At 42.4% G+C, this 24796-nt stretch overlaps 1 protein-coding gene across 5 annotated transcripts in view; it reads left to right on the plus strand.

The window, feature by feature from the left end:
- Positions 1 to 1674: 1674 nt before the first annotated feature.
- Positions 1675 to 24796, plus strand: part of CHCHD3 (coiled-coil-helix-coiled-coil-helix domain containing 3) — a 286302-nt gene continuing 263180 nt past the window's right edge. For 4 of the 5 annotated variants that reach the window (XM_040471925.1, XM_040471929.1, XM_040471926.1 and 1 more), the window contains exons 1-2: positions 1675 to 1920; positions 13089 to 13176. In XM_040471925.1, coding sequence (XP_040327859.1) covers positions 1840 to 1920; positions 13089 to 13176 — 169 coding nt within the window. In that variant the 5' untranslated portion in view covers positions 1675 to 1839. The remainder of the gene's footprint in view (positions 1921 to 13088; positions 13177 to 24796) is intronic. The other variant, XM_040471930.1, reaches the window with a different exon arrangement.

The following is a 24796-nucleotide window of genomic DNA, read 5'->3' on the forward strand; positions in this document are numbered from 1 at the left end:
GAGGAGAGTGTGTGTGTGGAGGGAACGTGCCAATGAAAGGAAAGACATAATCCCTGGTATTTTTAGCTCCCTGAAAAAGCAAAGTTTAAACATAGTATACAATTTGGGGAAAAGTACAAAGTAACATGTAGTCTCAAAATTGCAAAGTTGCATAATAGAATTTGGAAACATATATAGTGAAAATTAAAAAAAATGATGACATAGGGTAAATTCACTACTCTGCTACAGGGATACAGAGATGAAAAAGACATAGTCTTAGTTCTAAAGATTCCTACAGTAATAAATCAGCACATAATTGAAACTCAAAAATGTTATTGCAGTTTAAGGGGTGCCTGGCTGGTTCAGTAGGAGAAGCATGCAACTCTTGACTTTGGGGCTGTGAATTTGAACCCCATGTTGGGTGCAGAGGTGAGAAAAACTTAAAAAGAAAGTGTTACTGAAATTTTGTGAAGGCCTATGTAATAAGAGGATGCTGTGTTGTGGTTGGTTGATTGTAATGTTGAAAGGGATCCCAGGATCGTACTGTCATTAGCCTTATTTCCAAATCGACCTCCCTAAGACTAAGGTCACATAACTAAACTTACATGTCACAGAGTAGCAAATAATAATTTTTTAAGGGGGGAGGGGCAGAGAGAGAAGGGGAGGGAGAATCTTAAGCAGGTTCCATGCTCAGTGCAAGCCCATCGCGGGCTCAATCCCATGAACCATGAGATCGTGACCTGATCCAAAATCAAGAGTCCCACCCTCAGCCGACTGAGCCATGTAGGCACCACAAAAATAATACTTTTAAATGTGTGTGTACATTACTTAAAAATTATTTACTTGTGTTGTAGAGGTGAAAGTCTGAACTAGAAACTTTCCAAAATAGATGATCTCAACTTTGTCTGAAGTAGTTTCAATTCTTCCACTAATTCATGCCACTTTTTAGAAATCACTTAACTTTTTCTTTGCCTCATTGTATTATGGCCTAACTAGCTTATATAACTGAAGTTGAAGGAGACACAAGAAAGTGAATGATCTACATGTTTGGTGCAAATAATTTATGGTCTTTGTTTTCACATATGCAGATTTGAAAACCATTATATTTAAAATTTTACTGTAGAAAAGTAAACAAAACAGTACATAGTATATAGTCCTCATGAGGTAAGGCCATTGGCCAAGTTTTTAATTTTTATTTTTACTTTTTTATGGTTAAGACTAGACTAAATGTTAAATTTTGCCTCAGATTTTATAGTTTAGGAATCTAGGAATGGCTTCATTTGCCGGGTGCATCTCCGTAATTAAACTGTGAGTTCCTTTAGGAGAGACATTGTATCTTTTAACGCACCTACCTAAGTTTCTAGAATATTTTCAAAGTACTCTTTGTTAGATAAACGAACTTCCTTGAAAGTTGTCAGGCTAGAAGCCTTTCGGGCAGTCAAGACCACATCTCCCAGAATGCCATGCTCCCCTTGCGCCCCAGGTCTGAGGCGGGAACGTCCCAGCGACCATCGCGCCTGATGGAGACTACAATTCCCAGTGCCACCCAGGGGCTCCGGAAACCTTGTCAAACAGAACCTGTTGCCATAGCATCCGGGTCTGGACCAACCAATCAAGGCGCCCCTACCGAGAAGAGGCGGGCCATTCGTATCTCCGACCAACCGGAGGCCTTTTTGTTTTGGAGCGTGACCGGAGGAGGCGGGAGTTTGGGACCGGCGCCTTCTCCTTGCTTCTCGGGGTCGTGGCCTTGCTCCCGCCGTGCAAGGGAAGAGTTCGGGCGTGTCCACGCGCGTGTGTGCGCGTGGGGCCTGAAGTGCTCGTGCGTCCAGCTAGGTCTCTGTGGGGGCAGAAGCAGGAGCCATGGGCGGGACCTCCAGCACCCGCCGGGTCACCTTCGAGGCGGACGAGAATGAGAACATCACCGTGGTGAAGGGCATCCGGGTGAGTGACAGTGGGCGGGCAGAGGGCCAGCACCCGGACTCGGACCCCAAACCTCCGATCTTCCCGGGACTCGCTCAGCCTGGTTTCCCCCGTCCCGGCCCCCAGTGTTGTCCGGCCCGAAGCCGAGTTCTCTGCAAAGAAGCTTGAAGTTTCAAGACTTGGGACATTCATTCAGAGATATTTCCTGGCTGTGTGCTAAGTGCTGAGCACTGTGCTGGAGGGGGTTGCGGGGGTGGGGGGGAATGCCACGTTGAGTTAAACCGTCCAGGGGCTCACAGGCTAGATTTGACTCTTGCTCACGAGTAGTGGGACTTTATTTGAAACCCCTGTCTTCCCTCCTGTGAAATGGGGCTTGTCTTACACCCCGTGGGTTCAGGACCCCAACTCTCGTGTTGCACTGCCCCCGTTACCTTTCTCAAGCTGAATTGGCTTTGAGGAGACCTTTACCTGCTCTCGGTCGTTTGGTGCCCTCCCTGTGATACCACCCGTTGCCGCACGCTCGCACACCCCATAGACTTCTGACCTGCCTGGGGTGACTTCTCCCTTCTTCGCTTTCACTTGGTACCTCCTCTTTCCCTCTGTGGCCAGCCGCCTAAGTTTTGGGCTAGACCCAGTTGCTTCAGCACAAGCGTCTGCCAGCCTGACAGGGCCTGAGACAGGTTTGCAATTTTTCAGACCGCTGGGAGTCATACAATCAGTTCTCAACCAGACGTCGCAGAGGAATTTTTAATGTTCCCGCACGTGCTTGACACATAAACTGACAGCTTGAATTTTCTCTAAGGTGTCAGCACACCAGCACTAACTTCATTAACACACTCGCTGCTGCACCTGAATTTGGAGCCTCTTTTTTTTTTTTTTTTTTTGAAAGTATGCCTGAACCTAGTAAATAAAGCGATTTCACTTCTGAACGTTTTATAATATCTTTCATTTTTCTTCCTCTGTAATTACACCGCCAGCACAAGTAAATGCAATGTATCAATCATTTTTAGCATGTTATCAGGAAATAAAATTTCTTAAATATTTACAATGTTTACAAACTTTTTACTGTGAGACTGTTACCTTGAGAAGAATTTATTAAAGTTTTCTTTATAGAAACTCAGACTGTTGAACTCAGTTTTTGGTCTGTGACCACCATTTCTTTATATTAATTAACGATAGTGCCACATTTTGTAATAGAATGTCTGAGGCTGCCTTGCATTGTTGTGGTTTAGTTGGTACTCTTTGGAGTAAAATAAAAACTACTATAAACTCTGAGTTTTATGCAGAGATTTGTTTAATCTTGCTTGAGGCTTTGATTGTTCCATACCAGAGAGTGAAAAAGAAGAGTAAGAGGAAACAAAATAAATTTTGGGTGAGAAAACATTGGCCAGAAGACTGTATAAATCATTATTCTCATGCTCTAGTACAGACACAGTGATGAGAGCAAACTAAATTAAAAGAAAATTTGGCCACAGCACAGAGGTTAATATCAAATATTAGGTAAGGTTAAATAGGGTAAGTATGATGATAGGGGTATATAATAGACTAAAATGGAGAGATTGTTTAAAAAACTTTTTCCTAAACTTTTTAAATAAAAGAAGCTGTGTCTTTTGGCTGCTCAGCTTGACAGCTGTATTCTATTTTTTTTTCCTTTCTCACAGAGCGCACTTTATTTATAATAATCCAAGCACACACCATGCTCCTTTTGACCTCTACGCTTTACTTTTCTTCAGGATCTACCCTTCACCTGGAGTGCCCTTGCAGTGTTCTCCCAGTTGCTTCAAATCCTTCTTTTTCAAGGACAGTTTGCATCATTCCGAGCTTTGGTTTTCTCATCTGCAAAATGATGGGGCTTGAGTACATGTCTAAGATCTCTGAGCTTTTCAAGTTCTGAAATTCTGTGAGTCTAGTGGCATTATAAATTTCTTGTAGCCATAGTCAACCCATCGCATTTTCCTCTAAAAATGGCACGCTCTTGAATTGTTGAGTATTCGGGGGTCATTCTGAGTTCTTTGAGGTCATGGTCAAAAGAGCATCAGTCAGAGTTAAACAGACCTCGGTTTTAAGTCTCAGACTAGGCATTTATTAGCCTGTGGCTTTGGACAAGTCACTTTTTTATATTTGGTAAGAAGTTGAGGTAAGGTATTTAAAATATGGGGCACATTGTAGATTTTCTAAAAGCAGCCATTTTTGTAAGGTTCCATCACATCTAATATTTGAAGATTCTTTGGAGGTGCTGTGTAGTATAGTGGAGAGAGCACTTGCTTTGGAACCAGGCAGACCTGGGTTTAGTCCTAGCTCTGCCTCTCACTAGGCTCTGTGGCCCTGGACAAGTCACTTTTGACTGTGTTCCTTTGTTTAGTATGTCTGCATACTGTAGCCTGCTTGAAATACTTATGTATCAAGCACTACTGGTGAGAAAGTTGACAATGTATATAGGCATTTAGTATTTTGACAGTGTTTACTACTTATATGAGTAATAGCTATTATTAGAGCTGTTCAAGGGAATGGATATATAAAGTTATATTGAACTTAAAAATTAGAGCATGTTGTGTTCTCACGGCATATCTAAAGATGTGGACGGGGAAATAGGAGTCCTGAGTTCTACAACTGATCGTCTATGTGATTTTTTTCTTTAGGCATTTTGTATATTTTTTCAGCTGATTTCTGTATTTTTCTTAGCTTGAAAGAGTCCTCTTGTTTCCCTGTGAGGCACCGGGAAGGATAAGCAACAATCTCAGTATCATAAGTGAGTTACTGGTTTTAGCTCAGTTGATTAAAACATGGTGCCGACGAGGTCCACGCTTCAGTGTTGAACTGCAGATAGGTAGTTCAACTTGGCTGAAGAAAACATTCCAAATTTGCCCAATGTCTAATATTTATGTCCTCACTCGTAAGAAATGAGAGCATAGGAGCGATTCATGGACTCAGTCACTGCTGGAAAACCAATTCTGCATTCCACTGATAAGGATAGTAATTTCATCTTCATTTATCTTAATATAGGAAGTGTTGCACTTAGGAAACAATATCAGGCTTTCAGTAACTAGGCTGTGTTTATTGATAATGTTTGTCTAGATTTTTCTTGCTGAGGTCCTCAATGGCTAGCAATTAAAGGACCTACTTACAATTTTAAATTTAAAGTTTATTCTCACCTACGACATGTTATTTTCATGGTATTTATAGGGTCTTGTTTATTTCCTTTATCCTTAGCAATTGATAGCTTTCCCCCCACTTGCATAAAATCACCCATAATCTTACACCTTATTTCAACTTCTAATCTCAAACAACTCATGGTTGGATGAAAGGCCACCTTCTTTCCTTGCCTTCCTCTCCAAGTCTAAAATAATTTCTAGGGATAGAAAGACCAAGCATTTTCATTACTCATATTACATGTGCTTAATAGGATTTTTCTGAGCACCTGCTGTGCCTGCTCGGAAGGCATGCTTACCACTCAGTCTTCCACTGGTTTATCTGAAACATCAAAGCTTTGAGTGAACTCTTCCAGAGCAAATGTCAACTTCAATGAGTATCATTTTCAAAGTAATATTTATCGTGCTTTCCAGGCATAAATGAGTCTCTGCAACTGGCCTTGAAGTTGCAAGCTGAAATTCATGGGAGCCATACATGTGGTAGTGTGGATACTCACATGGAACACAACTAATGCTTTGGGGAGGTATTGGCAGTTGGGAGCCTCTAACTGAAAAGATTATTTAATGTGAGATGTTGTTGAGGATTCCGGAGAGTGTATATTAGCAGAGGCAACAAGTCCAGTCAGTCATGGGGAGTGTGGAGGGATGTTGTCTAGGTAATTCAGCTAACTGGTGGATGATTGGTACCTTTGCAGTTTAGCATCTGTGACTCTCTTGGGCAGAGTACCCTGTTAAACTTTCTAGGACTTTTCTTTTTAAAGCTTTCTAAGATTTTATGCAGGTAGTAGAAGTTCATTTCCACTAATGACAAATGCAAAGAAATGTTTGTGGCAAATTACAAACATAAGCTAAAAATTACTGTATTTATCTGTGTATCTCTCCCTCCCTTGCCATGCCCTTAAGTGTTTAGGAGTAACAGCTTCTAAATAAAAATGGCAGTTTTTGGAGCCTGTGTCTTAAAATGGTAATTGAACAAAAAGCAAACCAGTGCTCTCACAGAAAATGACCTACGTGGAAGGAAGACCAAGCGAGAAAAATGGGTCTGACTCCTTTAATCTTTTGGATAAGATGCATCTGGAAGAGATGAGAAAAACTATTATGGAGGTGAGGGTGTGATTTATTTGTCTCATGTGGTTGCAAACTTTACCTCTTGGAGAAGGGTAACTTAGGAGCTCCCCTCCTTTTACTCTGTTCCTTGGAAGTGGAAATACTTTGTCCATCTCACACAGCCTCCTGTTTCTGAAAATACTGGATTCTAGATTGGTGAGTGGTGTATTTGTGCTCATTTAATTTTTTTATTATTACTTTTTAATGTTTATTTTTGAGAGAGAGAGACAGAGAGAGAGAGAGAGGCAGAGCGTGAGCAGGGGAGGGGCAGAGAGAGAGGGAGACACAGAATCTGAAGCAGGCTCCAGGCTCCAAGCTGTCAGCACAGAGCCCGATGCGGGGCTCGAACTCAGGAACCGTGAGATCATGACCCGAACCGAAATTGGACGCTTAGCTGTCTGAGCCACCGGGGAGCCCCTATCTGTGCTCGTTTTAGATAAGACCAGTCAAGGTGGGTGGGAAGATTTGAGTTCCACAGCAAACCCTGTAGGATATGATACACCTCTTTTCGTCCTCTCTGGAGCACCTGTTGGTGTGGTGAGTGGTTCAGAGCTTCGGAAGCCCCATTTACATAAATTTGTCTTTAGCATCAGTAGAGAATAGGGCAGATAATCAAAGTCAGTGGATGGAATTCTGCGATGTTGGCAGGCCCTTCTCTAAGTCATCTGTCATGTTAGAACAGTGGTTCTTTTAGTTCACAGATTATTGTAAATCTGTGAGCTATAGATTCTGCCTAGAACACTGCAACAAGCAGAGAGTTGCATACAGCTGAGGAATTAATCCACGGGCCCCTGAGTCCAGGGACCTCCGGGCATGACTCCAGTGTGTGTGTGTGTGTGTGTGTGTGTGTGTGTGTGTGTGTGTGTGTGTCAGAGAGAGAGTTTGCCATTGTTTGCTGCAAATGCTTTTTGTAGATTGCACATGGTATTTGCCTTGCTGGGGAGTAAGTACAGAGAGGTCTAGAAAGCAGGTATAGTAGCTATAGATCTTTAAATAGGACAGAAGCTTTTCTAAAAGAAGTACCCTGTTTAAGGGAAGATGTTTCCTGAAGTAGCTGCTTCTCTTACAGAGGGCTGCTTATCCAGCTCTTGCAGAAGCTTATGTTCTACCTCTGATCCCTTTTGGGTCTGTTCACATCACAAAGAAGAGTTGTTCTAAAGCTACAGATTGCGGGTGTAACCATGACATGTCAACTGCTTCACGAGTACCCCGGTTCCCAGAGGAGATGAGGGGAGGGTGCAGGTATGAACCCATTTCTGCACCTGGAAGGTCAGCTCAGCTTGTGTTCACTGGAAATACGGAGGATAACACAGCATGGCAATTGCCTTGTATCAGCGTAGCTGAGAACGGCCTGGGGTAGGGTGAATCATGCTTGGAGTACACAGAGTTGCAACCATAGGCTGCCGTGGATGTGCCTTTGGAAGGGCCTAAGGATCCACTGACAAAGATTTTAAGAACAAAACAGGGAGGTTGATGCCCAACACAACTTTACGATGTGTTTATCAACTCAAAAGATGAACTGTGCTGCTTTGGACATGACATGCTTATACACTTACTGAAATACAATCAAAGACCACATTGGGGAATGTTTGGAATTGATGTAAGAATTTGACATTAAGTAGCAAGTTTTGAGGCATCAGATAAGCCACAAAAATAAATAAAAAGACTTCGTGATCAGGCTGAAAGAGACAGTACACTTTACCCAAAGAGCATGCATGGGTAGGGACAAATGAGAACTTTATGTAATCGTTTTAGGACTTAGGCAGCTGCCACTGGCAATAGCTGTAGCCCTGGTCTTCATGCACCGGGTAGCCGAGGAGCTCAGCCCAAGCTCTGATGAGCTGGTGGACGAACATGATGACAGAATCAGTCCAAGTCCCCATGGCTGGAGCCGTATTGCTGGTAAAGTTTTACCAAGTATGTGTGTAGGTAATCCTCCCTAAAACTCTGGGCGTAGGCCTTCTTCAGTTTCAGATGAGGAAAATGAGGCCCCTGGAGAGGACTTCCTTAGGATTGGATAGCCAGGAGGTGGCCCGTGCTTTTTCCCCTATTTGGGTCAGCCTTTAGTTTTACTCTAAAGGGATAATACTTTTGAAGCTGCTTTAGTCACTGGAAGAACTTTCTGTCGTATTCATTTTGCAAGTAGCAATAGGTAATGGTAATGTATGAATTTGGATGAGAAATGGACGAAGTGATATTTAGAAGAAAGGGTAGCCTGTGCCCAATACAGGTGCAGGTTTATAGCTAACACTTGGTTTTTAGCAAACACATTCACTTTCTGATTGTGTAGGATATATATTTAGTGTAGTTGTAGTTCTTTGACTTTGGCCTGAGCAATAGAAATATAAATTAACATATAAAATTACGTGTGTATATAATTTATGTCAAAATAACTTTAGGTGATTGGCTTTAAACACAAATTATGTTAAATATGTAACATACCATATATGATGTATAATAGTGTATGATATGTGATATATATGTAACATATTATGGCATACTAATTTAAATAGTCTATAAATATACATAATGTGTAGCATATTACATTATGTATTGAATGAGCTTTATATACATTATGTATCAGTTAAAATAGTTTTAAGATTCTAAAACTTAGGCTCATTTTACCTCCTTAAGAGGAAGTGAATTTATTTTGTCACATAGGATTGTAGGGGTATATTGTTTAACAGAGAAAGCACTGGCCTAGAGATTGGGGGGTTACCGCTTATTCTGATGCTACCAGAAACTGGATGTTACTCAGGATTATAGTCCGTCAGTCTTAAAGGGTTTCTTCCTAAGATGTATCTCAGCTTTGCAGATGAGTTTCAACAGCAACGTCAGTGGCTGTCCGTTGTTACAAAAGATGCAAGTGGCCCTGACATCTTCAAATAGAAAGTCCCTTGACATTGTCCTTTCTAACTTCGATTTCTCTTCCAAGAGCCTTGGGATTTTCCTCCAAAGATGCCAGCTTTTGAGCTGTAGTCTTTCCCTTACCTGTCTCCCCCTGCATTCCGGTTTGGGTCCTGAGATACAAGTAACTGCTCAGGTACAAACTGTTTTGTTCACTGATGTCTTGCAGGGAACATTTGGTGAATGATTCAGTAGTATACAGGAGCACACAGTTTTGTTGAAAGGAAAATACTTGTTTTGTCTTTGGAGATTTGTGCAAGGTGTCGTGGGGCACAAGTAAGGGTAGCCCTTGGGTAAGCAGAGTTGGAATGGAGTGGGGAACCGATTTGGTCAGAGAAGGCTGTGGGATGTTTGAACTGGATTTTGAAAGGTGATTCCCTCCCCCAGGGCCAGGGGAGAAGGCAATAGAGCCATGTGTTTTAAAGGCAAAGCAATGGCATCAAATAAGTAGCCAGTATGGAGGTGGGGAAACAAGGCATGAAGTATTAAGGGAAAGGCTGTGGAAATTGAGGTTGGAGAGTTAGGCCCTGACCAAATGATGAGGAAGTCTTGGGTGCTGTGCAGAAGAATTTGGACTTTTCTGTCAACAGAAGGTATGAAGGAGTTGAAGCAGTTGAAGCAGGGAGTTACTATAATCAGATTTGTGTTTTAAGAAGGCTATTGATGGTGCCATGAATTAGGGCAGGGGAATTGGGACGGGAGAAGGAATGTTGCAATAAGTAGATATTTAGCGGTTGAAGAATTCATGGCTCAGAGGACGAGGGAGAACGAAGAGTCAGGACAAGTCCTTTGTTCTGTTTCAGAAAGTTGGATGGAGGTGGTGTCATTAATGAGATTAGGAAAGCAAGAAGATGGAGAGATTTTGGCAAATATGAATTCAATATAGGAGATGTTGGGTTTGAGGGGCTTGTGGTCTGTCCAAGAGGAGGTGTCCATTAGGCAGTTCAATGTATAGGTTTAGGTTTTGGGACATGAAGGATTTAGAATTTATTAATTCATCAACACAGTTATCAAGGGAGTGGATGAGATTGCCAACAAGAGCTTTGAGAGTGAGAAGTGAATAAAGGCAAGGGAGGGTACGTGGACCTCTGGCATCTAAGGGTAGGCGAGAAGGGGAAGCCTGCCAAACAAATAAGATGTGGCCAGAGCTCTGGAGCTGTCAGGATGGTGGGTGGTCAGAAAGGCCACTGGAGACATTTCCAGAAGAGGAGAGTGACCGCAGGTGTTAGAAGCTAAAGGGAAGCCGTGTAAGTTAGTTGTATAAATATAAACACAAAAGATTATTTGGTCATTGGTGACTTTTACAAGAGCACCACTGTACTGGGTTATAAGCTAGATGGTGGTGAGTCAAGGACGTGGAAGTTGGAAGGAGGTCTTTGCGGATAGAGCAGGGGGATCACCCAGTTACACAACTCACAAACCTGGCTGTTCTGATGACTTCTGCTTCACTTCCATGGCTAGTCAGACACCAGGTCTGGCAATAAAGCGGGGTACCTGAGTGGGACCTTGAGACTCAGACTTCCTGGGTTTGATTCTGGCTCCATTACTGATAAAATATAAAATCCAGGCAAGTTATTTAGTCTGGCTGGGCTTCACATTCTCACCTATACAGTGGAGAAGTGTCTGTCTCATATGATAGGTGAGGATTAAATGAGGAAAGTGTTTTTAGTGTAACGCCTAGCACATAATAAGCACTCAGTGAATGTTAGCTATTTTAATCCTAAATATCTTTGAATGTGTTCCTTTTGGAGGGCTAATAATTTTTTTTAAACAACTTTATTGTGTATTTCACGTATTATAAAATTCACCTGTTTTCTGTATACAGCACTTTCTAGTAAATTTACCAAGTTGTGCAACTATCAGCGCAAACCAGTTTTTTTTTAATTTTTAATTTTTTAAAAATTATATTTATTTTGAAAGAGAGAGAGGGAGAGAGAGAGAATCCCTAGCAGGCTCTGCAGTGCAGAGCTTGATGCGGGTCTTGATCTCCCAAACCGTGAGATCATGACCTGAGTTGAAGTTGGGCGTTTAACCGACTGAGCCACCCAAGTGCCCCAGCATGATCCAGTTTAAAAGAAAATTTTTTAATTTTTTTTTATCTTTGAGACAGAGAGAGACAGAGCATGAGCAGGGGAGGGGCAGAGAGAGAGGGAGACACAGAATCGGAAGCAGGCTCCAGGCTCCGAGCTGTCAGCACAGAGCCCGATGCGGGGCTCGAACTCACAGACTGTGAGACCATGACTTGAGCTGAAATCGGACGTTTAACCAACTGAGCCACCCGGGCGCCCCAGCACAATCCAGTTTTAAAACATTTTCATCACCCCAGTAAGATCTGTCGTGTTCATTTATAGTTAATCCCCATTCCTACTCTAGCCGTAAGCATCTATTTCTCTACTTTCTATCTACACAGAGTTGCCTTTTTCTGGGCATTTCATATAAATGAAATTATATAATATGTGGCCTTTTGTATCTGGCTTTCTTCCCTTAATTGTTGTTTTGATCTATCCATATTGTAGCATGTGGCAGAACTTCACTTCTTTTTACTGCTGAATTGAATTCCGTCGTATGGATACATAATGTTTTGTTTATCCGTTTGCCTGCAGACGGACATTTGCGTGGTTCCGCTCTTGCTATATTATGACTGATGCTGCTGTGAACATCCCTGCACAAATCTTTGTGTGGACATATGCTTAATAGCTTCTTAATTGGTCCTTTAGCTTCCTTCAGGGGACTTCCTGCTTCTGTTCTTGTCCCCCTCCAATCTGTTCTCTACGCAGTGGCTAGAGTGATCTTTCTAAAATGTAAGTCTGATCTTGTCATTACCCTGCTTAAAACCCTTCGATTGTGCCCAGTTGCCCTCAGGATCAAGTTCAAACTGTTTCACTTCATGGGTTTGCTAGGACTCTTCAGAATCCAAAATCTTACTTCCCTGTCCACCTTCTCTCGCTGTGCCCTCTCCCCAGTTTCGTGCTTCAGCCATTCTTCATTCATTCACATATTGTTTCAGTCATTTCTTTAACCAGGCTTATTGAGGCTCTGGGGATATGATAGGACATCCAAATGCTAGCTTTCATGGAACTTCCTTTCTAGTGTAAAAGGCAGGCAAGCAATGCATCAGATAGTGGTAAGTGCAATAAAGAAAATAAAAAGAATGGTACAATAGTAATTCAGGGGCTGATGACTCTCAGACTTTCCAGGCCTGAGTGTTCCTCAGAGCCTCTGCCTTACTGCCAACTGTCTACTTGTTATCTGCACTTAACGTCTGATGGTGGCAAGCCCTGTTTCTCGTCTGTACCGCCATGTGTTTCCCTCTTCTTGGAATACTGTTATCCCCTTCTCTTCCTAACACCTGCTTATCTTTCCCAGTCCCGGCCCCATGCCCAAAGCCTGGCTAGATGTCCTGTCCAGTATGCCTTCTATATACTTCCATTCTAGGCCAGCTGACATAGGCAGTGCTCTTCCTGTTATATTTAAATGCCTGATGATTGTTTCCTCTAACCCACTTTATGCAACTTGATGACTATTGAATACCCCAAGTGTAGCCTGGTTGCTGGCACAGGATAGCTGCGTAATAGAATCTGTTGAAAGAGCAGTTGTTTGTGATTAGCCTGAACAGGAGGGATGGAGGGACACCATTTCCTTTGAGACTGGAAGGAAGGAAGGAACTAAGACCTGTTGCTTGCATAAATTAATTTGTAGGATTAGGGGAGGAAAGTCAAAGGCGTTTTCTCGGCTTACGTTTTCTCAGAGATGAATTTAGTGCACTGTATAAAATGAGGTCCTACAGGAGGTATTTATAATGCGCAATTAGCAGTGCATTAGAAGAAATAAAGTAGCGCTGTAGGGTGCATCTTGATATCTTAAAACTTTTCTTCCTTGCTTTTAGTTTTATAGCTATTAGCTTTCTTTAGGCCATTCGTTACACATATTGATATGGATGACTAAATTGCTTGGGTGCTATTGTACTGTTTTCTTTCTTTCCTTTTTTTTTTTATAATTGATTTTATTTTGATGTTGCCTTTTCAGCTTTCAGAAAATGTGATTGATCGTATGAAGGAAACCTCCCCATCTGGTTCGAAGTCTCAGCGGTATTCTGGTGCTTATGGTGCCTCAGGTATTTCAGAATTTTAATTTTGGAATTTTTAGTAGAAAAATTATAAGCGATAAAAGTTTACTTGGTAGTCAACTTCTTCTACACTCCTCTGTGTCTATTGTTATTTGGGTGTTCGGCTTTTTATATGCAATGTCAGAAATCAGTACCGGGGTTTCTTTTAAGACATTTTGCACTAAAAGGAGAATGAATCTACTTGCAAAACAGTCTTGGGAACAATTTTTTTTTTCTCAGCCAGCTTCTGAACCCTTTATTAAGTTTTGGCAGGTTACTTCATAATATCTGTATAAAATGGATTTCTTGTAGGAATATTAGAGATTTAGGAATAAACATTTATAATAAAATATTGAACTTAGAACATACCGACTTACTGTTTCCAAATTGTGAATATCCCTAATGCTTTCATTTTCCAGTAGACTTCTTCTAAGTTTATAAACAGTTTATTTCTTCTCAGTCTTAATTATTGATGAAAACAAGATGTTAAATGAAATCTACAGATGATTATTAAGCCTCAATGTATTTGCGGATCCTGTGGAATAAGAGACTCTTTCTCTTTTCTTTGCTCTCCCCATCCCATCCGTTTCTTCATCCAACAGATAGTTTATTGAGCACCTGCTATGTGTGTGGTACTGTTCTTGTGCTACTAAGTGTGATGGATGGACACTCTGTTTATTCGGAAAATGGCAATGGGAAAATAATCGAGACGGTTAATCTTGGACTAAGTAGTTTCTGTATTTATTAGAAAGGGTATCATGTGGCAAATCTGCCTCCAGACTGAGATACACTGAGAAAGATGAAATGCTGCCCAGATGCTATTCACTTGGGCATAGTCTTGACCTTCTTAGCAATCATTAGTTATACCATGAATTGAGCTTCTGATAACGTTTTTTAAAGCAGAGGGTAAGAGATGAGTAAGAAATAGTTGAGTAAGAAATAATGAATAAGTAATAGTTCTTGCTGTTAATGAATCTTCTTGTTTAGTGGGAGCATTAAGAGGGGTTCACAGTTCATTAACATTAGGAAGTGACCACTCCCCCCTTGCCAGAAACCCTTTCTTTGGCTTCTGGACCACACACACTCCTGGTTTTCTTCCCACCTCTTCAGCCTAGTTGTCTTTGCTGATTTCCACTAAGTAATTTCCCCCAATTCAGTGGCTTTTGAATCATAATACAGGTGCCCGTGACTCCCATAATTGTATCACTAGCTCTGACTTCTCTCCTTGAAACAAAACTTAGACAATGCCTACTTGAAGTCTCTGCTTACAGATCTTCAACGTAACATATCCAAAGTAAGCCTCTTTGATCTTCCCCAGCCTTGCTTTTCTCCATCTTTCCCAGTAACTGGCACAGGTGGTCAAGCCCTAAACCTGGGCCCCATGCTATCCTTACTCCTTACTTTGGGCCATTAGCCAGTCTCGTCCCATGTGTTGTAGAAATGGATGGGACCCTTTCACATCTGTCTCTTCTGCTGTAGCACCGACCTAGACAACCAGTGCCTCTCACCTTGCCGTCTGAGAGCCTCTTAACTGGTTCCCTATTTCCTCTCTTGTCCCTTTACACTTTGCCATGCACACAGAAGCCTTAGCAATCTCAAAAAAAAATTGATCAGTCCAGGTCACATCCCAGTGGTGGCTCTCCATGGTACACGGAATATAAATTGAACTGCTTTCCTTGGCCTCTGAGGCACACCATGACTGGACCCTTTCTGTTTTTCATCTCATCATTTATCATTTCCTACCATCCTTCTTTTACTTGTGTCCGGTGACTGCCATCTCCTCCAGAAGGTAAGCTCCAGGGACATGGTCCCTTGTCTTTTCACAACTGAATTCCCAGCTTCTAGGATAGTTCCTAGTGCTTAAGTGTTGAATTAATTTAGGGTGATCCCATTATCCATTTTGAAAGTAGCTACTCGTGACCGTTTTGGAATATAATTCTATAAATTTAATTCAGGTGGCATTTACTTTATTGACTGTCCACTATTGTGCAAATAATTAAGCTAGTTGTTTTGAGAGGACACACACACACACACAAAACTCCTCTCCTTTCAAAAAGTTTTGGGTTTTTGGGCAGAAACAACTAAGTATATAAGAAGATGATAAGAAAGATAGAAGCATAGTATAAGAGAAACCTAGAAAGATACTAAAATTAAGTGTATCAAGTATTTTGGCTTAAGACTAACTTTTGATATGTGGATTTTTTTTTTTTAAACTTTATTTATTTTGAGAGAGCGAGAGAATCAGCAGGGGAAGGGCAGAGATGGATGGGGACAGAGGATCCGAAGTGGGCTCCAAGCTGACAGCAGAGAGTCCTATGTGGGACTCACAAACCACGAGATCATGACCTGAGCTAAAGCTGATGCTTAACCGACTGAGCCACCCAGGTGCCCCGATGTGTGGATATTTTTTAAATTGGAATTTGTTCTACAATATGATTTTTTTCTGGGTAGATTTCTTTCCTTCCTACAGTGTTAGGGAGAGAGGATGATAATGGTGATGATGAAGACAATGAAGTAATGATGGAATAGTGATAAATAATCCTTAAATGTCATTTGCATGCTTGATACTGTGCTAAATCCTTTCTATGTCTTATCTCATTTAATCCTTATAACCCTGTGAGGGAGGGACTGTTTTTAACCTGTTTTATATAGAAGGAAATGGAGACTTGACATGATTAGTTATCTTGCCCAGAGTCCCAAAGCTGGTAAGCAATGGAGGTGACAGTTGAATTCAAGTCTGTTTGAGTCCAGAGCAGATGCTGTTAACCACCCTGTTTATTATAATTTGAATGGCAGCTGGCTTCATTTGTAGAAAGGATGTGACAGAAACTAGTTGGAGGGAAAGAGCTCCCTTTTAGTGATGTGCTGCTTGAATTTAGGAAAGAACCTTCTATCTGTAAGTGATTGTTGCATCTTCTAGCTTTTCCCCACATTAGTTCTCATTCAGTAGTGCATTGGAGGAGAGAAAGTGTTTTCCTGCTTGGGTTGGTTTCTTGAACTGGTACTTTTGAGAGAGTGGATGTGGGTAGGGAGGCTTTCTGTGAATGCTCATGGTCTGACCTGCAGAGCATGACCTGACATCGTGATGCACCCTGGCTGTGCTGAGGCGTCTGTCCCTTCCCATTTCTGGGTTTGACATGACTGATGAACTCGGGTCCATGGCCAGCCTGGGCACTGAAAACTCTTTGAATGCCACCTTGTGTTTTGGTGGTCAGGCTAGAACTACACTCTGAATGGTAGCCCCTAGTCACACGTGGCTGTGAAGATTTAAATTAAAATTAATGAAAATGAGATAAAACTGATGTTTCAGCTCCTCAGTTGCGTGAGTCACATTTCAGTGCTCAGTAACCACATGCAGCTAGTGGCTATCTTATTGGACAGTGCAGATACAGGGCATTTTCATCACTGCAGAAAGTTCTGTTGCGTAGTCTAGAATATATCAGTGCTTGGCATTGTGAGCTCCATCAGATGATTTCAATGATGTGACTGAAGTTACTGAGCTCAATGGTGCTGTGTGTTTGAATCTTGTTGCCTGCCTTTCCCACATCCCAGCTCCCCCAGGATTGTGGGTAAGTGGACACTTCCGGGAATATTTCCCTGGGGTATACTATCTTCACCTCAGTCTTTTTTTTTTTTTTTAATTTTTTTTTTTTTTAATGTTTATTTATTTTTGAGACAGAGAGAGACAGAGCATGAACGGGGGAGGGACAGAGAGAGAGGGAGACACAGAATCGGAAGCAGGCTCCAGGCTCTGAGCCATCAGCCCAGAGCCCGACGCGGGGCTCAAACTCACGGACCGCGAGATGGTGACCTGAGCTGAAGTCGGACGCTTAACCGACTGAGCCACCCAGGCGCCCCACCTCAGTCTTTATAATAGCTTCCTGAACTGTGTGTTACAAGTGTCCTGGAGGTGTTGATTCCTTAGATTCCGAGTAGCTGGGGAACACCTGTATCTTCACATTCTGCATAAATACTTGCTTTTTCTGTCTGTACCATGATGTGGTACAGGATGTGGCCCTCTGAGTAAGAATATTTCCCTAATCTATTCCAACCCAACTCAAGAAAAGAACTAAGATCTGACATGCTGTTTTGAAATGGTCTTGCCCTTAGGTTAAGAATGCAGTTAGACTATGACTGTGCCAATTAACAAAAATTTATTTTTCTTAAAAATAAGAAATGTTTATAAAAGGAGAAAGCCTCAAAGTTTATGTTCTTCTCTGAGTTTGTCTCATTTGGGGGTTTTAGTTAATACTCAGTAATAGAGTTTTTAAAGGTTTATCATATAGATGTGTTACGAAATAATTTTTCAAGTCTACATATTGATAAAAATGTCACCAGCCTTTTCTACATTTTTCGGTGTCACGTAAGTTATATATTAAATGTGAGTTGAATTAAAAAAAAAATTTTTTTTTTAACGTTTATTTATTTTTGAGACAGAGAGAGACAGAGCATGAACGGGGGAGGGTCAGAGAGAGGGAGACACAGAATCTGAAACAGGCTCCAGGCTCTGAGCTGTTTGAGCCGACGCGGGGCTCGAACTCACGGACCGCGAGATCATGACCTGAGCCTAAGTCAGCCGCTTAACCGACTGAGCCACCCAGGCGCCCGAGTTGAATTTTTTAATACTCATTAAAATGCCTTCTTCCTCTGAGGAGTCTCATTCACACCAGCCCTAGACTATTCATATGTGTGAATATAGGACAGCGTATTTGGTGGACTGAGAGCCCTAGGGTTTCTGTATATAGGAGCTAAGTTTTGTCATATATATTGTTTGAGAATATAATTTATGCTATAAGAAAGTGAGTTCCTCTAAAGACTTTACTGAAACTTTTTTTTTTTGCCAAACCTTGAACCAGATCAATGACTCGTGGCAATAAGTATTTGCATGTAAAGCTGTTCAGGCAAAATAATATAATATGTGACACACAGCAGATTGTAATGCCACTTTAATAAATGAATGTGCTCTAAAAAACTTAACTGTGTCCTTGCTGCCTCAAGTTCTTTGCTGTGTTATGTGTTATCCCAATTATGTTGGTTTGCTTTTACACCAGTTGATTTTTTTTTTAGGCTGTTGTAAGGCGATACTAACATTGTGCATCTGTTTTGATTTTAAAAACCACTGTTGGATATCGATTTTCTTCGTTTCCACCCTGATCCTTTAGTTTTTCTGGCTTATAGTGAGGTCAGACCGCTCATGTTTGACCCTACCTGATGTTGAGGGAACTCTGTGCCCAAATCAATAGGAAAAAAACAGGCAGGAAATGACATTAGGAGGCTATTTGTTGGTTTCCTAAGCCACTAGGAACCAGATGAAAATGATGAATCTGGGAAAAAAGACAAATAACTCACTTTAATTGTTATCCTCACTGGGCAAGTTTCTCTGTACATTTCTTGCCATTGTGAAAAATAAGAAAGATTTGCTGATTTGTGTTAAGTGTATCACTGAGATCACTAAGTATTTGGCAGCCTTAACAAATTGCAGGAAACCAATTTAAGCCGGAAATAGCACAGCCCAAACTCAACAGCCAATTTAGGGAAATAGATTTATCTATATGTTCTGTGTGTTTTTCTCCCCAGATCTAGCCCTCTTAAACAGCTCTTTAAGGCCTATTTAGACATAACACAGTAGCGAGAGTTCACAGTAAACACGTTGCACTTGTTCCTTTGACTTGAGTTACAAGAACGGAAGGGAAGTTACAGAATCTAGGTTTCCAACTTTTAATACACGAAACTTTGTTGATGTCAGTGTCTCAAGTGTGCACTTTTTGTGCTGTAATAGATAATTTGTCTGACGGTTCCTAAAAGGAAGTTATGTGTATGCTATTTATTTATTTATGAGGTAGGGCACAAGTGAGCGAGGGGCAAAGAGAGAGGGAGAGAGAGAATTCCACGAGGAGGAGAGAGAGAGAGAGAGACAGAGAAGTGGGGCTTACCTGAAGTGGGGGGTCATGTTCACCTGAAGTGGGGCTTGAATTCACAAAACGTGAGATCATGACCTGAGCTGAAGTCAGATGTTTAACTGACTGAGCCACCCAGGCACCCTGCACACTATTGATTTAAAGGCTTTATTTATTTATTTATTTACTTACTTACTTACTAATTTTAACTTTTTAAAAAAGTTTATCTATTTTGGGGGCACCTGGGTGGCTCAGTAGGTTAAGCTTCTGACTTCAGGTCAGATTACAGTCTCGCAGTTCATGAGTTCGAGCCCTGCAAGGGGCTGTGTGCTGACAGCCCAGAGCCTAGAGCCTGCCTCACATTCTGTGTCTCATTCTCTCTCTGCCTCTCCCCCGGCACGTGCGAGTGTGTGCGCACGCGCGTGTTCTCTCTCTCTCTCAAGAATAAACATGAAAAAAAAAGTTAATTTTGAGAGAGAGCACACAAGAGTGAGAGCAGGGCGGGGCAGAGAGAGAGAGAGAGAGAGAGAGAGAGAGAGAGAAAGAGAGGTGGAGGGAGAGAGAATCCCAAGTAGGGTCCATGCCGTTAGCATGGAGTCCCACATGATCCGAGCAGAAACCAAGAGTCGGAGGCTTAACTGACTGAGCCACACAGGCACCTCTCAAGGTTTTAAATCAAATTCTCTAGTCAGTACATGCTGTTCTTAAAATAGATCCACAGTCTATGTTTAATGGATGGTTGAACTCACATTGTTAATTCAGTCAACAAGTATTAGCATGGCAGTGGTCTTTGGCTTCAAGGAATTATTAGTTTGGTCAAAACCTATTTAACGTTATAATGTAGTGGAGAAATACTAGTTTATTACCCTTTACCTGCTCAGTTAATATTTTTGAGTTGGTGAATGAATATGTAAGGAAGATAGAATATGCTAGAGGGATAGAAAGTGTTTTAGGAATTCAGAGAAGACAGTCAAGGGCTCGGGCAGGCAGGTAACCAGGGGAGGTGGAGGTGTTGGTGTGAAAGGTGTTCCATAGACTCAGTACACAGGTGTGAATACTTTAGATGAAGGGTACACGTGGGGGTCTCATGGGACAGAAGGTTGAGGAAGTTAAGGAATTGGCTTTTGTCCTATAGGGCCTAGTGGCTACTGAGCATTCCCATTTAATTTTAGGGTGCAAGTTTAGAGAGTTGCATTTGGTGCTACTGTTCAAATGTACTCAGATATTAATAACACTGTTATGGCTAAAAATGCAGTGCTGATTTTTCTCATTGATATTTTTACATTTAACAAATGTAAATGGTAAGAATATATGTTTTCCACTGGAGTACTAAATAAAACCATTTTCATTTTCATGAAAAGATAAGCAGCCCCATGAGCATTTTTATTTGTCCTTAACTGGCCCTATAGCAAAAAAGAAAAAGAATAAACAAAGTTGCCCTCAGCTTTTTGAGACCGTATAGGGCACAGCAGATGATTTCTGAGCACGGAGAGTGAAATGATACAAAAGGGTGCCTGGAAAGATAATAGACAGGATGCGCTGGAAATCAGAGACAGGGACAGCCGCTCTGCGTGGTGTGGATCCAAGAGGCGGTGGCAAAGAAGGACTTGGTGGACTTGGTGCCTCAGGCCACAGGGCTGGTTAGTGGCAGTCCCCCCCTCATCTAGGGCACTTTCCTCTGTATCTGTTGATCCGTCACTGTTGTATTTTATTTATTTTTGAGGAACCAGCACAAATTTAAACTCACTTTGTTTTAAAATCGAGAGCAATAGTTCCCTCCTAAAAATGGAACAAAAAAAATCATTGACAATACAGCTTATATCCCATGGTATTTTGGGATGATGAGAGGGGAGGCATGCAGAAAAGAACAACCTTCAGCACTAGAGGCAAGGAATTACATAGAGATGCTTAGTAGTTCTGACCTGTTGCTGAGTCACACCTTCCAGTCGTTTTCTGTGACTTAGAACTTCTGCCCTTTGATTTCTGAGTTAACTGACCACTGGCTGAGCTGCTTTTTATTCCGTCTTCGGAGGCCCCTGCCCTGTGATTGGTGCAGCATAGCTGCCTTAGCGCTTCGAGGGGTTTGACATCAAGTGGGCCAGAGATTCCTGACTTGTTCCTCAGTTCCTGGAAAGAAGAGGTGCTTTGTTAGGTGCATCACGTCCTGTAGATTCGCGGTGTAGTGGTGCCGTGGAGTCAGTGCTCAGGAGCTGAGCTGAAAGGCAGGAACGGCAGTGACCACGGGGGAAGAAAGAGAAAGGGTGTATTAGCGAAGCGCTCCACTTTTCGCTGTGGTAGACTTTGAAACTGAAGTGAATTGTGGGATAGTGGATTGTATTTTCTCATAGAACAAGTGTTGTTCTTGGGCATTAACAAGTAAATCATGGTCAGCGCCAATGATCGCTTGTAAACCACAAAGAGAAAACGACTCTGAAGTCAAAATGTTATAATCATGCTTCAGGATTTATAAAATAAAATATCCGACGTTGGTTATGGAGGCAGCTCTCCTGGCTTATAAAGTGTAGGACATACAATACACAAAAATACCATCTTTGATTTAAATTTAATATACCAGTTATAAAAATAAACACTTGATTAGCAATATTTTTGTCTTTCTTAGAATTTGATAGACTTTGAGGGCGTCATCTGGATGGCCCAGATCTCTGAAAATAAGTTGCCCAAGAGAGTGTTAAAGGTACATTTTTCCTTTAACTGAGGAATTCAATCTGAGGTATTCAAAATCAATCCATTGACCCTTCCGGCTATTGACCAAATTGTGGGTTATTGTTGTCGATGATGATATGTTTCCTTGTAAAAAAACATTTTAGAAAGTAAAGTCTGACCCAGCATTTCATTTCTTCTCTTTACCCTTTCCTGTCTCCCTGGTTTATTCAGAATCACAGGTACAGTGCTCTGTATTAGGCCAAATCAGTGCTACCCGGGAACACTAAGTGCTTTTAAGTCCCTTTTTAAACCTGTTCTGCCCCCAGGGCTACTTGACACTTTGTTGACAGCTGTCACTGGACTTGAGTGTTCCTTGAAAAGCGTTGGGCGCCCATGTGGGTCATTACAGTGAGGCTTTTCAAACTTTTTCACAGAATTGCCGTGGCATGCTTAAGACAGTGTTCTGGGTCTACACGCCCTGGTCCCCCTGACTGAGCAGTTAATCGGAATATGGGTTTTAATTAACCAGACCGAATGATTGGAGCTTGGAATTGCTTTACAGGGTAATAATGGTAACTGTCTCCTCACTTCAAGGCTATGATGTCTTGCAGATTGTGCGGTGGGGAGGTAGAGGCCGCAGAAAGCCCTTGTGTATTGACTTTGTTGTCAGGACTCATTTACTTTGGCTGGTAAGCGAGTGCTGCCGCTCCGTTCCTCACTTCATCCCCCTTACTCTTTTTTTAATTCATTTTGCTGGTCCGCCCCCCTTGTGCCTATAGTCCTACGGGGGACACCCCAAGCCTCCCTGTGTGTTTGAGGAGTAGGGGCAGAGCCATGGTTTCACGTTTTAAGGTTTCTCCCGTCCTCGGGGTCGTTGGCCCAGCAGCTTCCATCATCTCTCCCCTGCCGTGTTCCAACAGTGTCTTGCTCGGCTCCTGGCCTTCAGTCTTGCAGTTTCCAGTCTGTTTTCACTGCCAGAGTGTGAAACCAATCGTGCCTTTCCTCTGTTTAAGGAAGCCTGAGAGGCTTCTCTTCCCCTTAGGATGATCTAGATTTCTCCTACGTTGCCAGCAGGTCCTGCACAATCCCTTTGCTGCTTTATCTCCTACCTCATCTCCCAGACCCACCTGTCTCATGGTGAACTCTAGTCATATTGACGTTCTAGAGTGTTCCTTTTGGGTTTTTGACCATGTGTGAACACTGTTCCCCCAGCTGTCTTCCCCAGCCCCACCCCCACCCCCACCTCAGCTCCTGCTTGTCTTTTATCTAGCTAGCCCTTCCGGATTGTTCAGATGGCTGGAAATCATGTACCCCAGCAAGTTTTTCCTGACTCCAGGTCTGAGCTAGGTGCCCCTCCCAGCACCCTGTGTGTGCCTCCCCTTATCCCATAGTGCTGCAGGTGCCATGTACTCAGCCCTCTCTCTCAGGTGCCACAACTTTTCTTCACTTGTGTGTCCTCTCAGGACACCTTATATGGTGCGTCTTGCTGTGGTGCCGACCTGTCTTGGCTGAGGTGAAAAGCGGTTACAGGTCTGTCTTTGCTGTAGGTAAGCATCGGCCTGTTGAGGTGAGATGATTAGGCAAACTCACATAAAAAAAAAAAAAGTCTCAGAGGGCTGAGGAGACTTCTCTTTCTTCAGGAGCCATTTTCCCATAATCTGGGTACAGACTTTACAAATTGATACCTTTTTGAAGACTCTCCTGTGCTTTCATCACTATGTCTATAGTACTGATCCTTGTTAGAGTATGGGCTTCATTGCATTGTAGTTGCTGGCTTAGTTGTCTGTCTCTCTTCCTAGATTATGAGCCTTTGAGGTCAGGGAATGTTTGTTTACTCCTCTTGTATACCCACGCCACGGTGACTATGTTATCGTGTTAGGTGCCCAATACATATTTGTGGAATGAACGAGCTAAAGCCATTTGGGTCATGGAGCCTGATGTGTATACGTGCATGTGTCAGCTAGACACAAGGTGGAAAAGGGATCTTTCTCTTACAGTTGTTCCACTGGGCATGGGTATGAGGGTCTTCACCAGGCCCAGGATGGTGTCCATGTAATGCTTTGCCAGTTTTAGTTCTTAACCATAGCGAATCCCAGGAAACCCTGTTGCAAGAGATCCTTTCTTGAACACTATCTTGTGAAAAGCACAGTCTGTGGAGCTAGTGGCTAGGGAGTAGGGCCCTGATTGATTCAGAAATGCTGATGTGGCGATCCATGTCCCATTCCTAGTTACTAATTTAGTTTGGAGAGAAATAATGTGCCTAGATTTTGCCACGTTTTGGGGAGGGCTGAAGACAGTTGGGATTTTCCCTCTAGGACCCTCCACTCTTTTTTTTTTTAATTTATTTTTGAGACAGAGAGAGACAAAGCTTGAGCAGGGGAGGGGCAGAGAGAGGAGACACAGGATCCGAAGCAGGCCCCAGGCTCTGAGCTGTCAGCCCAGAGCCCGATGTGGGGCTTGAACTCACAGACCGTGAGATATGACCTGAGCTGAGGTCGGACGCCGAACCGACTGAGCCATCCAGGCGCCCCAAGGACCCTCCACTCTTAATTCCTGGTACCATCCTCACTTTCCTTCTCTGTTGCATCAGAGTTAATCTGACATTAGTCCCTTTGTGCCCTGGAATTTGAGGAGTGTTAGGACGGTTAGATTCGGCCTCTGACCTTGAAAAGCAGCTCCTCAGCCCTGGCAGCCTCCTCCAGGAGGACCTTCTGTGTTCCTGATGTCAGTGCTCTGGAACCCTTGAGAGTAGAAGCCCTCTTCATCTCTTCTTCCTGGGCAGCTGTTCCCTTGCTGGATCTCCATTTCTTTTTTTGTTTTTTTTTTTGATTTTTATTTATTTTTATTTATTTTTTTTTATTTATATATGAAATTTATTGTCAAATTGGTTTCCATACAACACCCAGTGCTCATCCCAAAAGGTGCCCTCCTCAATACCCATCACCCACCCTCTGCTCCCTCCCACCCCCCATCAACCCTCAGTTTGCTCTCAGTTCTCAACAGTCTCTTATGCTTTGGCTCTCTCCCACTCTAACCTTTTTTTTTTTTTTTTCCTTCCCCTCCCCCAT

The sequence above is a fragment of the Herpailurus yagouaroundi genome, unplaced genomic scaffold, assembly GCF_014898765.1.
Source record: "Herpailurus yagouaroundi ecotype Mexico unplaced genomic scaffold, PumYag 100, whole genome shotgun sequence".
NCBI classification, from domain to species: Eukaryota; Metazoa; Chordata; class Mammalia; order Carnivora; family Felidae; genus Herpailurus; species Herpailurus yagouaroundi.